The sequence below is a fragment of the Scatophagus argus genome, chromosome 10 (assembly GCF_020382885.2).
Source record: "Scatophagus argus isolate fScaArg1 chromosome 10, fScaArg1.pri, whole genome shotgun sequence".
Taxonomy (NCBI): domain Eukaryota; kingdom Metazoa; phylum Chordata; class Actinopteri; family Scatophagidae; genus Scatophagus; species Scatophagus argus.
In genome coordinates, this window is record NC_058502.1 from 22,554,335 (window position 1) to 22,569,514 (window position 15,180).

The 15,180-nt window shown below is 39.4% G+C and overlaps 1 protein-coding gene across 1 annotated transcript in view; it reads left to right on the top strand.

Annotated features, from left to right (window-relative positions):
• Positions 1-15,180, top strand: part of si:ch211-250c4.3 (uncharacterized protein LOC100535981 homolog) — a 31,838-nt gene that overhangs the window by 9,025 nt on the left and 7,633 nt on the right. Inside the window, exons 2-4 of the mRNA XM_046402139.1 lie at positions 3,056-3,861; positions 11,671-11,832; positions 13,916-14,078. Of these exons, the coding sequence (XP_046258095.1) occupies positions 3,056-3,861; positions 11,671-11,832; positions 13,916-14,078 (1,131 nt within the window). The remainder of the gene's footprint in view (positions 1-3,055; positions 3,862-11,670; positions 11,833-13,915; positions 14,079-15,180) is intronic.

Genomic DNA, 15,180 nt, shown 5'->3' on the forward strand with positions numbered 1-15,180 from the left:
GACAGAGATAGCACAATAACAACAGCACAGATTATACACCTGAGCTGTGCTGAGCCGGATGACTTCAGTGTGTAATTAAAGTCAGTCTGCTGGTAATTCACAGGAATAAGTAAGCATTGAAAAAACAATGCAGAACAGTAAATACATCATTGTTCTTCTTGCAATAAGTAATTAAATTAATTTCAAAACTTTCTTATTCCTATCAAGCTTTTTTGTTTTTAAAAATATCTACATTACTAGTTTATGGAAAAAAAAAAAAAATCTTGGGCTGTTCTATCACTGAAAATGATTTTCTTCCTAAAGCTGCTAGTTGAGGAAAGACCCACAAACAGATAACCAGAAGCCAGACAGATAGTTGTAATGTTACGTGTCTAACTAGCAGTTTCATTAGCTTACGTGTGCTTCTCACTCACATACTTCTGCAGGAAATCCATCAATGGCCAGTTTTTGTGCTGTCTGTGTTTCATAGTGAAAGAACAGATGCGTCACTGCCCGGGGGGAGGGTACAGTCAAAGGGTAAGGTCCCTTACAGTCAAAGGGTCCCTAGATAAAGTGAAGACCATCAAAGAAAAAGAAATGTAAAAGAGCTGCAGTAGTAAGCAAGCTGAGTAAAAAAAAAAAAAAAACAGTCTGATAACACGACATTGGTTAATATTCATTTTTTACATAAACTTTTAAGATAAACAACAATAAATAAACAATAACACAAGCATAGTTCTTATTGTTAGCGGTAAATTCAAGACTTTTATTTTCGTTACTGTTAATTGCACCATACTGCAGCTTTGATTTACTTTAGGGGTATTGCTCAAGTAACAGTAAACAAGGGTTTAGTCTATCACAGACATAAATACATACTGGGCTTTGCAACTGACTCAGTACAGTGAGGTCATTTGGAAAAACAATGAGTCTCAGTTGTGACCTGCTGAAGCCACAACGGAACAGTTTTCCCCGCATTCAGTAAAAACAGGAAATGAGTCTTCTAGCTTACACAAAAGTTTGAGCCATTAGATAAGTGCGTCGGGTGAGTAAACCGGTAAAATGTTTTCAAATTTACAATCAGCTTGGCTGTATAGTTCTGAAGTGAAACTGCAACATCATAATCAAAGGAAACTACACACAGTACTTCATCATATCCATTCCCTTCACAAGGCCACAGTGTGCTTCATCTTGAGTGCTCATTTTAAATTCTTGCAATTTTATGTTTATGTGTTTTGGGAAAAAAAAACTAAATAAAATTCAGAAATGATTTATCACATTTAATAACTGAACAACAGTCCATAATGAACATGTACACATATATTAAACGTTTGAACAAAGACCCAATCTTATTGTTTTTCTTGGGAAGAGAGTAAAACACTATTTGACAATATAGACCTAAAGTATTTGCTCCTGGTTGTTTGTTACCTTAAGACTTGTAATTTTAAGATTTGTGAAATTCTAGCCATACATCAGTGGAAAACAAAAGGGAAAGTGTACTCTGGTTTTTTTAAATGGTCAATCTCTTTGTTTTTGTGCTGAACCACAATTGGAAAACACAGCCCTTGTTTAACTCAGGAAGAGACCTGGTTCAGAGCCTTTAGCAGCTGATATGGCACAACCCAGCATTATACTATCAGTGTTTACCAGATCTGCTCCTATTCAACATCTGGGTTATCAAAATAGTGGTCATTTTCTTGAACCTGTGGGTGTGTTTAGATGTTTTTATAAAATATATATAAACCTGATTTTCTATTCATTCATTTGTTGTACTCGCAATTACATCAATAGGAATGATTGTTTTGCTCTGCATTAGCCCGGTCTAAAGATTCACAGTTCACAGACTGAGTTTTTAGGCAAAGTTGAAAACCCTTCAATCAGTTCCGATCAGCTAACAGTTTCTAACTAATTACTTGTAAATCATTCATCAGTCATTGCAGGCCTCCACCCTCTCCAATCACAACATCCCCTCTGCCTCATCTAAACCACACAGAAGGAAGTATTTGTTCACATATACACATGCACACTGGACTTATACTTTTGCTTTGCTCTTCTTATTATCAGTAAGCCAAAGAGTTCTACTTCGGTTCCCACAACATGCTTTTGAGAAAATTCCCCTTCAAGGACTCCCTTCTCCAAAAGTTCCCCTCAGAGAGGATAAAAGTGTCGGATTTACCACTTCAAAGAACTTTTAATCTCATGTTTGCCTTGGCAAGATCCAATTTAACTTGCAGGAAGTCTCCCAACCTCCACTATTGTGTAAGTGTGATCTAGCACTCTGGAATTATATTCTTCCAAAATGGTGCTTAACTTCAAACTTCTAACTTTTATTTCAAGAACTTGCCTAATGAAATACAACAAACTCTAAGCTTTATTGGGATCCTGCATTTCTGTGGTGACAGAAGGAATTTTTTTTGTCTTAAAATTCAAAGGCTTGAAAAAAATGCCATTTGATTGACAGTCAGACATATCAAATTGCTCACAGAAAAGAAAGAAGAGAGGACACATATGACTGCTCCGGGTAATGAACTTGGAGCTTCAGATCAAAGCTAGACAGTCAGGTAGGGGACACTGACAAATTTTAGGGGCCTTGAGTCAAAGAATGAAGGATTATAAAAACACCAGTTCTGGTTACCAAAATATTTAAAAGAATGAACCATCTGGTTCACTTAAACATCCAGTCATATCTCCATAGTATTTTGTTTTGTTTTTTAAAATGGCCTTAAAATGAATTATAGTATAGTATAAGTATAATTTGATTATTGTTGAAATAATTTAAGTGGATCCTAGTGGATTTGCTGGACTTTAAAAGCAATCCATCCATTGTTGACCCAGCTTTCCATCCTGAACCTGGGAAGTTTAGGATTGATAGCTGGGTCAACAAAATGTGGGCCTTTGACACAAAAGAACACAATTTGTTTACATTTTTTATACTGACCCTGAAACTCTGGTTTCTTTGTACTCTGACCACAGTAGTTCCCAAACCTTAACCAAGCGCAAATGTAAAATTACACATAATGTATGTGATGTGATGGCTAGAATAAATCTACATTTCTAACATCTGTCATCTGTCTAACAGGGAAAGGAAACAAAGATGGGGTACTGGATAGTGAGGTCGTCCTGACAAAAATTAAACTCTTCAGCAACTTCCACGAGAGGCTCCTGATGGCTGACAACTCCTCCATTTCCACAGTATCAGTTTCCGGACAGGCCGACAGCAAAGCCTCTGAGATGAATTCACACCTTGATTACAAGTCCACACAGTCTCGGATGGAGTCCAGCTCAGATTACTTGTCTGACATTTTCTCAGACTCTCAGCTGCCAAGGATGTATAAGTTTGAGTCAGAGGACTCTGGAGTGGAGCTGCCAAGTGGAGCTAACTCACCATCCACACCGACAGGGTCTGAGCAGAGCTTTGTTGTCCACAGTCGAGAGTCCTCCTGTGATTCATGCAATCTAAACTCTGACCCTACAACTCTCACTGATAAACTAGTCACATATGTACAGAGCTCTGAGGCAGAGGACTTAGTGAAGAATCCTCTGAATACAGCAGTGAATACTCAAGACAATGGGTTGATACACTCAGAGGAAGTCGGTTCTTCAGCTATGATAGTAGAACTACAAATAGGTGAGGACATGAAGAGGGACCAGTGTAAGGCTTCAGGAATTTGTTTTGAAGGAGATAAAATGACTGGACAGCTGGAGGAGAACAGTACTGTGACTGAAAGGACCAGCTTCGAGCATATGAGGCAATATGGAATGCAATCCTCAACAGGAGCCTCTGATGACATTACGGGCAATGAGTTTGTACCAGAGCTTACATGGACGAATGCCACCAATGACAGCCTGGAGGAGTACATGGATGAATGCTGCAGACTTAGTGAGGTAAGTGGACAGACAGATTGATATGGGTAATGGTTAACAAGTGTGCAATAAGCTGTGAATGATGAATGTAATTTTAAATTATACTTTTAAAAGATGTATTGCATTGCATCTAAACGTTGCTGTGAGTGTAGGTAGAGAGTCCAGGAAATCCTCTTGACCAAGTGACATATATGTATACATACATATTTTTTCTCTTACCTGTATTGTTCTTTTTGTCCATCTAGATTGTTTTGGTGTGAGTTGCTAAGTTTTGGAGATAATGGCTGTAGAAATGATCAGCAAAGTCTAAAGATAACTAAAGATAATCCACACACCTTGTTGTGAGTAGTTTAATGTAGGAATTATTTTTTTGTTACTGTTTCACCTTACAGATGGAATCAAGCATACATGGTGGCCTCCCCAACTGAGCTTTAATGTTATCTAACTTGATTTTCTTAGTTCACTAGCCTTCTGTATATATGTAGATGCACATTCCCGTCTGTGCCTTCTTCTGTTTTGATCACCACAAGACAAGCTGCATCTAATGCTGTTATATTCAAGAGAAGGCAGACATCGCTACAGCCAGTAGCCAAAACTCACCCAGGATTGCACTGTCTCTGGTTAATCAGAACGGCAAGCCCCCTCTCACCACTCTTCTCTTGGTTTCTGTTTGTCTGTACAGTCTCAGAGCTGGTGAAGATGGCATTAGAGACTGCTATATCGCCATGCATATTTCTGGGGAACACATTAAATTCAAGAGTTTGGTCTAGACCTGCTCAAGTCTGAAGGTGTCATGAGACAACTTTTGTTGTGATTTGGCGCTATATAAATAAATTGAATAGCTTCCCAATATTCGACATGACTCCTCGTCATTAGCTTGAGCATCATATCAGCCAGAGAGCTAACATTGCAGATGATGATGGAAGCTTTGTATCTCCTCATCTTTGCCCATTGGGTAACTTCTGGTTGGCAGTCGCAGTACTTCCTCCTGTTTTTGCAAGGTATCTGAAGCTTCTTCCCCTCAGCCAAATCTGCCTGCTCTTCCCTGGGGACAAGAAGCTAGGTCAGGCCAGATGGAATGAGCTATGTAACTTTGGCATGTTGTGGTTTCCTGCCAGGGTCTCCCTATAGTCTAAACCTGTTTATAAAAATTCATATTGAACATGAAACAAATTATCACCTTGCTTTATTTGTGTGGATTTGGCTGCTGGACTGTTTGTGCATTCTGTTCATTCACCACAAGCAACCAATTTAAAGTCTGCACAGACAATAGTGACAGCCAGCAACATGGGTTACAATCATGTGTGATAATTATAGTCTGGCAAACATCCCTTTAACATTCATGTATTTTTGTGTTATAGCCTCAAGTTATGCAGAAATGTTTTTTCCCATGTTGAAACATTCTCTTTGGTTCAATTCATGCTGTACAGGGGAAATTTACTTCAGTCAGTAAAATTCATTTAGCTTTCAGGATGAACACAGCCTTAGAAATATTTTCTGTCCAACTGAGCTGGATGTCATCACTGTGCACTGAATGATTTCAAGATCAAACACAAAACGTGTACTCATTCAAAAGGATCTGCAGGGACATGTTTCATGTTCATGTTACAGGGTGGTGGTTGTTTTCTTGTTCACATCCAGTGGGCTCTACAGAATGAGCACCTGACAGGTGTTGAAGTTGCAAAGTCATAATCACCTGTTTGATGTTAATGAAGATATAGACATACAACACAGTCACAGGCCTTGAGGCTGTCTTTCATCACTGCCTGCTATTAGAGTGAGAGTCAAGTACAGTCTTAAAATTTCCACTGAATGCTTTTGGTTGTTTTAGACTAAGAAAAGGCTTGTAGCAAATTTTATACTTAGTCCAAAAATACTTGGTGAGTTGTTTCTGTCTGGACTGAAATGGCGGACTGACCAGTTCACTTAATCTTAAGGATCAGCAAGACTAAAAACCATTTCCATCAAGGCAACTGTATAGGGCCATTTAGTGAATATTATGTATACTGAAACATTCACAAAACCTAGAAAAATTGTCCATCAAACTAATGTTAAAAGAAATGCATTTCAAAGCTACAGATATTTCACCACATTCTTCTTGTCATTTTCAAAGACCTCAAGAACTCACAAGCCTTTCTGAAGACAAGGCTTTTATTATTGCTTGCATTGGGCAAACCAAAACATGAGAGCCTTCAAGCATTCACAGGCAGTGCACGGCAGCTTTTCATGGACCCGCATGTCATACAGCACCTGTTCATTGTGCAGAGGGGCTGGAGATTTTTTTTAGCGATACTGTCACTGACTGGCGGCCCCTCACTCATCTGGACCCCACTGTGTTGCTTTTTGGCCTACCTGGATGCATCAAATAGGTGTCAAATATCTCAAATTGCTCACATATTTAACCAGATAATGTCCCTTTGATAGGTCTCTGGGGCTTCTGTGAGGTAATAACGTGTGGCAGTGGTTTTTATTGGCCCAGCATGAAGGACTATCGGTGTTGCTGACAGGCAGTAAGACGGTGTTGCCCCCAGCATTATCATCATCACTAGTCACCTCAGTTAATAATGTAACTCCTCTACCAGCTAAAGGGGACTCTGCCACCGAAGGATAATGGATTTTACTTGCCTTAAACATTAAAAACGTTCTAAGTGTTTACCTATAGACATTTTCTCTCTTGCTCTGTTTGCCTACTCTGATTCTGGTTTAATTCGTTAATAGCATAGCAAGAGTGAGAACAGGTCACAGTTAGTTACAAAACTCTGTAAAAACATTGTTTATTGGGTTTTTACATCTGAATGAAATCACATTAGGAAATTGTATCTTGATGGTCCGTGTGGATAGGGAGAACAACAACAGTGAGCAAATCTCCTTTCAAGCTAGATATGGGTGAGTGTGTGTTGTATCAAGAAAGACTTGATAAAATATGATGTTATGATAAATTTTTCTTGCAGTAACGTTAGCTCTCAGCTGTTAGTCTCAAGCTAAATCAAATCTGCAAATAAAACACATTCAATTTCCACAATTTTACTTGAGTGTCCAAATTATGAATAAAAATCATGTTATCTTTACAATAAGTCAGTTGGTGAAATGTCATCCTTGCTAGATATTCCAGGGTCAGCTGTAAGTGATATTGTTGGTAAGTGAAAGTGTTTAGGAACAGCAGCAACTCAGCCATGTAAAGTCACAGACCTCAACCCCATGAAACGCCTTTGGGAAGATCTGGAGCCAACATCAGTGTCTGACCTCACTAGTGCTCCAGTGCATCAGTGGGCGAAAATTCCCACTGAAACACTTTGAGTCTTGCTGAAAGCCTTCCCAGAGGAGTGGAAGTTGTTATAGCCAAGCTGTCTATGTATTTAGAATGCAATGTTATTAAAGTCCTGTAATGTTCTGGTGTCCCACTACTTTTGTCTATATAGTGCTTGTGCTGACGACATAAAAAATAAATGTCAACCCAGTATAGAATACCTTTTCTTACATTTTGACAAACTAAAACCATCCATCCATCCATTTTCTATACCGCTTATCCGTCAGGGTCGCGGGCAAACTAAAACCAATAGGTGCCAAAACTTACAGGGCTCAAAGGAACTCCAGCACATAGTGACCAATTCCTTCCCGAGAGCTTTGACAAATATACTGCAGGGAGGGGAGGCAGAAATGCTATCTCTGTGTTGAAAAGAATGGAGTCTGGCTGAGGGAAGCAGTGTACATGATCTGATTGTACCTTCCTCCCAATCTGGACACTCCACACACATCTGACACTTCATTCCTTTCCAATACTGTCATGTTAAAGAAATTATTTTGGATGAAGCAGCAGTAATGGAAACCTTTTCAAGTGAAGTCCAACGAAGGCCAGAGTTTCCACAGTGCTATCTTATCTGCTCTTATTTTAAATGTTAAAAAAACAAGAAAAGTAAGGAATTAAAAGGAAAAAGAGGAAATCATAAAACCAGTTATTGCTCAATTTTTCAGAAAAATATGTAAGCTAGATTAGAGTAATCAATTTCAATTTGGTTCATTTATATAGCGCCAATTCACAACAAAAGTTATCTCATGACACTTTCCAATTAGAGCAGGTCTAGACCAAACTCTTTAATTAAATTGTAATACAGAGAACCCAACATTCCCCCTTGAGCAAGCACTTGGTGACAGTGGTGAGGAAAAACTGCCTTTTAGAAGGCAGAAACCTCAGAGCAGACCCCGGCTCAAGATGGGCGGCCATCTGCCTTGACCGGTTGGGTTGAGAGAGAGAGAGCAGGAGAGAGAGACAAGCATAGTAAATGATGCTCACTCATTTAAAAACATCCATCCATCCATTTTCTATCGCAGGGGAGCTGGAGCCTATCTCAACTGACTCTGGGTAAAAGGCAGGGTGCTCCCTGGACTGGTTGCCAGTCAGTCGCAGGGCCAACACACAAAGACAAGGGCAATATAGAGTAGCCAATTAACCTAATGTGCATGTTTTTGGTATTGTGGGAGGAAGCCGGAGTACCCAGAGAAAACCCACGCAGGCACAGGGAGAACATGCAAACTCCACAACTCCAGACCAGGATTCAAACCTGGAACCCTCTTGCTATGAGGCAACAGTGCTAACCACTGCACCACCGTGCCACCCTCATTCAAAAACACTTTTCTCACATTTTTTAAATGATCCCATTTCACATTTAACATCTTGAAGAAAGTTTCAAGATGTGAGACCTCTGAACTGACTTAGATCTTAGTGACATATGCTATCTGGTCCGGAATCCCCTTGGACTACTCGAGAAGGAGTTGGAGGACATAGTTGGTTGAAAGGTTGTCTTGCTTGCCTTGCTTATCCTGCTGCATCCAAGACCTGTACATCACCTGCTACACATCAGCATGTGTAGCGCCGTCATTGTGATGTGCAGACATTAGCATTTGGCAGAAAGCACAACTGCATTTAAGTTCACAGAGCCACAAGTTTCAGAGCTGTAGTCTTTGAATTGTTGTCATAGAATTCTAAATAATTATCTTTGGTATTGTGAGAAGTCATGATGTGCCCGAATCCATCAGATTTTGAGACATTACCATTGGTCAACTAACTTATTAACCCTAGAACACTAACGTCGGGTGATTTTCACCCACACAATTTTGAAGTGATCGAATTTTACAACCAAATGAAGGGATGTGTTGATACTTTCGACCAAATGTGTGCTCAGTACAGCTGTGAAAGAAAAACCAAGAGGTGGCCACTGTGTGTCCTATATGGCATGATGAACGCTGGTGTGATAAACTGTATTTTATCCGAGATATTATATCGAGTAAAATATACCCAACGTTAGTGATGGTGTTACTAATTTTAACGTTAGTGTTCTAGGGTTAAATAATGAAAATGTAAAACGTAGATCTTGCATATGTACTACAGGGTGACACAAGTACCATCAATTTAGTTCTAATCTCAAGTTCAGTTTGTACTCAGTGTTGAGAGACAGTTTCTTTCAGTGCTGAAATTATAATATTAGTTTGCACACATCCCTTAGCTGCATCATATAAATGGCTTTCAAATGAAAATATGTAACAGATAAATTCTCTTAGCTCCCCCTCTATTTACAAAGCTTAATTTGTCTTCCTCCTTAGACTAGTGGGACGTATGGTATTCTTGATTTTATATCAGCTACTAAAGTTCACCTCAGACAATTTTGGATCCAGTGTTAGTACACACAATTCAGTTATTACATGGATCTGGTGTTATCCAAACTTATATTATTTCCTTTTGTCCTATCTGTAGCTTCTTGCAGTGCATCACCTAAGTCATCTACATGTGTGAGACATTTTTCTCCCCTGACTCAAAATAACACTCTGACAGCAGGGGACATGTGTTTGTTTGTGTGTGCTTGCCCATTTTAAATTGGGTCTGCGCATGCAACAGGGTGCATTCCTGATTCCCACTCTCTCTTCCTGTCTGTGAATCACTCAGTAATCTCTGTTGGATAAGATCAGTCCCAGCCCTGGTAATATGACTGCCCGATTACAACCCTTCCCCCTCATCAGCAGCTACTGCTAGTCACGTGAGCATCATCTCCTGGAAGGGATACCCTTCCTTATCTAAATTAGCCACTTAAAAACTAACAGAGGTCTGGTAGAGTGGTTGCCCTAGAGTTCTGAGAAATCAAAAGATAAAAAAAAAAGAAATGCACCTTCTAAATATTAGATTAACCATTTGAACCTGATTGATGCATTTTATGTCAAAAACTGCACCAACACAACATTTAGATATTATGGCACTAGTGGTACAATTATACAGTTATTTCTAACAAATCATGTTTAGACATTTATTTCTGTTCATCTGTGATTACAGTACAAAAAGGTGCTCAAAATAATTTATGTAGCATGACTTTTCATAGCGTAAAATTGCCTAACTATAAACAAATACGGGCAAAAAAATACAGCTCACCTAATCCTTACAGTTTACAACGCGAGCACTAAAGAAAAGTCTGTCTGAACCCGTGATTTTTCTGGTTTAGGGAAATAATGGCTTGTTTGTATTTCTTTAAAGCATCATCTTGGACAGGATGCAGCAGTGGTGGCCAGGCAAAATGGTGTTCTGGGAAACTTTTGGGAAATGGTGTTCTGGGAAACTAACATTTGTCTTTGTCTGTAGATAAAGGGACTGAAAAAAGGCCTCAAAGGAGCCAGCATCATTATATATATTAGGGTTAAAGTCTTTCTAAATATTCATGCTCTTTTTTTCTCCGCTGTGTTCACCAGCTAGTCTCTAACTGTGTCTGTCTGCTGTTTGTTGCCTAGCAGGTAGTATAAGTTGGCTTTATCAGAGCTTCGTACTGATAAAAGCTACTTGAGCAGTGATATTGAACCAAATCAGCAAATGTAATAAAATCAAAACAATAAGGTAATGCTAGTAGGACCAATCTCAAATTTTAATGAATCTCCTATACTATGTGATCCTTCGTGATCCACAGAGAGAGTTCACCAGAGGAAAAGAGTGATGTCAGCCCTGGCTCATTGTTTGGCCACTGTTTCCATCACAGCCGCCATTTGCATGATTGAAGTTTTAGCGTCAGTGGCATGGAAAAAACAAAAAAAAAGGAAAGACCCCGACCTGAGCTCACATCCTGCCTTTGTTGGAACACTTTCAGGAATGTTGATTAGATAAATATTTGCTTTTTTTCATATTGTGGAAAATCATGAACACCTGCACATCCTGAGAGGGCAGACATGTACACAGTGCATCATCCAGTTATCTTTTGCTCTTCTGGATAATGTTAAAGACGTAATATGCAACAAAAACCACTGCTGTCCTTGTAGTTGTGGTGTGGACTCCACCATACTTGAGTTAGAGTAATGTTTAAAATTATATATTAATAGTTATTGTTATTAGTATTATCCTTGGTGTACATGACAATGCAATACCACATAAAAATAAAAAAAAATGTACAGAAGTAAGTAAATAGCATACATTACAACTTCAAATATAACTAACTTATATATACAATGTATATATGTTACGCATGTAAATACCTGTATTTTTTTTAGATTTATACTTATCTTGTTGTTTATCCTATTTTTATATCTTTCACTTTCTTTCTTGGTTGGGAAAACTGCAAGTGCAATGTTTGTACAGAAAAGAATTTCCCCTTGGGGATAAATAAAGGAATTCTGATTCTGATTCTGATTTTGATATGTAATGCTGACAGTTCAGGGAAGTAAGCAGGTAAGTGGAACACCTAAATGGCCTAGACTGAGTTGTACTGAAAACTTTCAGCTAATGTCATTAGAAGTCATGAGGACGACATTACTGACTCTAACATTATGTCTGTATCTTGACTAATCTAAATTCTGTTTTTCCAGGCACAACAGAAGAGTTCCAACCCTCTGGGTACAGGCCTAGGTTACCTGGAGCACATCTGCCAACTCATTGAGAAGATCGGTCAGCTGCAGGAGACCAACCTCCAACTGCAGAGGCAGATCTGCAGCATGCAGAAGAACAGCAGGATGACGAAGACCAAAGAGGTGTGTGACTGTTCTTTCTTACAGAATGCAGCTCTCTTGCAAGAAAGGAGTAGTACTACTATCCTTGATCCATGATCAATTTTGCTTATCTTAGATTTTGTCCACCAGCTCTAAATGTAACTACTATTATTGCTGCAACTACCACAGTCATGTTCTTTTGTTACTGTCGCTGTTAGCTTGTCGCCATGTTGTGATAACTGCTGCAAACACCAGCAAGACACCACTCTTGATGATCTGCAGAGGCCCAACACATTTTGCTTTGGGCAAGGACGTGGATCGTTGGTATCGTGACAGGGAAACCTACACTGCTCAGTTTCTCCATCTCAGGAGGACATTGAGCATGCTGGATTTAGACTAGATTTAATTTATTCATTTCTCCACATTTTTAAAATTGATATGTTTGTCATTTAAGCACACACATACAAATACACACATAATACACAAATACACATATTAAACCTCTTCTTTGCCTTCATGTAGTGTTAGTTCAGGTTGTTTGTACCAAGTGCGATGTTGGCCTTCACCCAATCAAGGACCTCTGCCAACTCATTCACTATTGTTCTGGCTTCCTTTTGTTGAGTGTGGCTTCATATGATTTTTGGAGTCCAACTATGGTGCACTACTGAGACTTGGGCCTAACCAACATGTTTGCTCAGTCTCTTAAGGTGGTTTCACACCTGGCTCCTTCAGAGTTGTTGTTTCGAAACTGGGAGCATTTTCCCCGAAAGATCGGCTCATTTGGACATGCGAACACAGGAATCATACTCATATGTGGAGCAAAGCAAGTGAGATGAAACACAAAAAAATTATGGTATCAGTTTGCTTATAATTGAACCCTGAAGAGGTTAATTTTTTTTTCATTAAATGCGAACAAATAACAGGATTTTACAATAACACATATATGATTTTAGCACAAAGCTAGAAATCTACTAATGAACCCAACCCAACCCATGTTAGCACAGGTATTTACCCTGATAGGTCAAATCTTAATGACCTGCTGTACTGAGATTGTAAAGAACACCGGATTCCTTGGTGTGAGGAGAATCTCACCTGGTCCCTCAACACCAGCTCCACTGTCAAGAAGGCCCATTAGTGGCTCCTCTTTCTGAGGAGGCTGAGGAAAGCTCATCTTCCTCCCCCTATCATCACCACATTTTATAGGGGGACCACTGAGAGCCTCCTGTGCAGCTGCATCACTGTCTGGTGTGATAACTCCACTGCAGCGGATCGCAAAGACCTGCAGCGGGTAGTGAGAACAGAGGATCATAGGGCTTTCTTTTCTAAATAAAAACATTTAGATTTTCATGTTGCTTCTGTGTAAAACTACTAGAGATGCAATTTGCAGGCCTGATTCTTCAAACATTTCCGTATAAAATTTTCTGTGCAAGTTTTGTCACTACTTAGAGGCTTAACAAAAATAAAAAACTTTGAGGCCTGACTGCGGTAGTGCTGTCATCTATCCCTATTACTCTCTACGAATATAAATAACCAGTGATTATGTAATAAAGTTGAGAGAGAGGTGCTTTGTCTTGTCTTTAGGTGAAGAGAGAAATATGTGTCTCGGCTCATGTGTTTTTCTAGAGGCCCATGTGAGGCTTGCCTCCACAGTTGGTGAAAGGTAACTTTAGAGCAGGGAAAGAGATTATGTGACAAAAATCAGGAAATGACTTTATATAATGACCCAGCTGAGTTGCATGGTGAAGCTCTACAGCTGGTAATAGTCCATACACCTGAGCACGAAACGACACTTCTCATCTCGTGGCTTTAATCTCTACAGCCTGATGTGTTATTGTAGACTGCATGTGTGTAGTTTGACATAGTCCTTTTTCAGTTAGTATGGAAGGATGTGAGCCACAATTTGGACTGGACTGCTGTCTCACAGCAACACAACCAACATAAATATCCACAATATGGTTGATAGTGTGAGTGATGATCATTATGCCATATTTTAAACAGATTAAAATTAAAAGGCAAAATATGTCTACTGCAAATGAGTAGAAATCCATGTTATAAAACGCAAAATCAAGAATATTTTAATGAGGCTTCAGTCAGTTCATCTTCTTCCTGCTGTCTTTCTGAACAGGACTTTTTCCAGCAGCACTGCAGCTGTGGTGCAGCCAGCCTGACCTTCCAGGATGTTCATAAGAGACACTCCAGAAGTGAGTTTTTGTCACCCAGTGGAACCCTCTCTGACCTGTCCACCATCCCTGAGGTTACTCGACATCCGCTCATATCAACAAGGAGAGGTAATGTTAATACATATGTTGTTTAAAATGAAAATGAATACATTATACAAAATAACAAAAACACAAACAATCGAAATTAATAGAGCAGTTTGTTTGGACAAATAAGTACAAGAATATATATTGATATTGATACAGATACAAATTCATTCAGTGCACTGCGGGCATTGGGCTTCTAGGCTTTAATAAGACCTAGGAGAAATTCATTCTTTTGTGGACTTTGCCCACTAGAGACTGTTTCTCTTAAGACTTACTGTACACAGTGAGTTAACTGAGTGCTAGCAGTTACTTAAACCGCTCCTAATTAACATTTAGCATTTAGTCTCTGTTACGATCAGCACTTAATAACCTGTTTCTGTGGGATGTGTCAACAAACACAACCACATATTAATGTTTGAATCTCTTTGTTTGTCTCATACGTTCCTCAAATGGATCTAAAAGTAATATTATTAAACAGCTTAGTACTTAATTTTCACAACCTGACCCTGAAGCAACCCAGTGTGTTTTTCCACCTCGGTGTTTACCTTGTCATCAAGACACAAGCTCCAGCTGATGTTCTTCATTTGGGAATACAGTCATCTCCCCAGATGTTATTATTACTGTGGTGTTTTTGGAGTGGCTCACATTGCCTTGGGAGGCGGTGGTGGCCAACAGCTCAGCGGTCCCGGGGGGAAGATGAAATTATAACTCGACTGGGACATGGGCGGAATTCCTGGCATCCTGCTCATGACGGGAACACATAATGTCCTGTGGACTCTGGAATGCCTTGGTTCTTCCTCCGATGGGCAGGAAACTGGATCTGGAAAAGAGGTTGAGAAGTCAGGAGAGATGGAGGGCCCAGATTAGGTTCAGTGAATTAGAGTGGATCTCTTGCCTGCGCCAAGGTTAAATGTTGGTTAAACAAGCGGAAGAACTAATGAACTACAGAGAATGAAAAGCAGTGATTCTATTGGGTTTGTGGAATTGTAGGGTAGAGGGGTTAGGTATATAGGGTTAAGTTACTGTTGCATTCATTTACAAAGGGCAAAAGGCATTACTAAAGTTTACAAAGATCCTTGCAAGTTTTGTATTGACTGACTTTCGACATACTAACACAAAAGCAAGA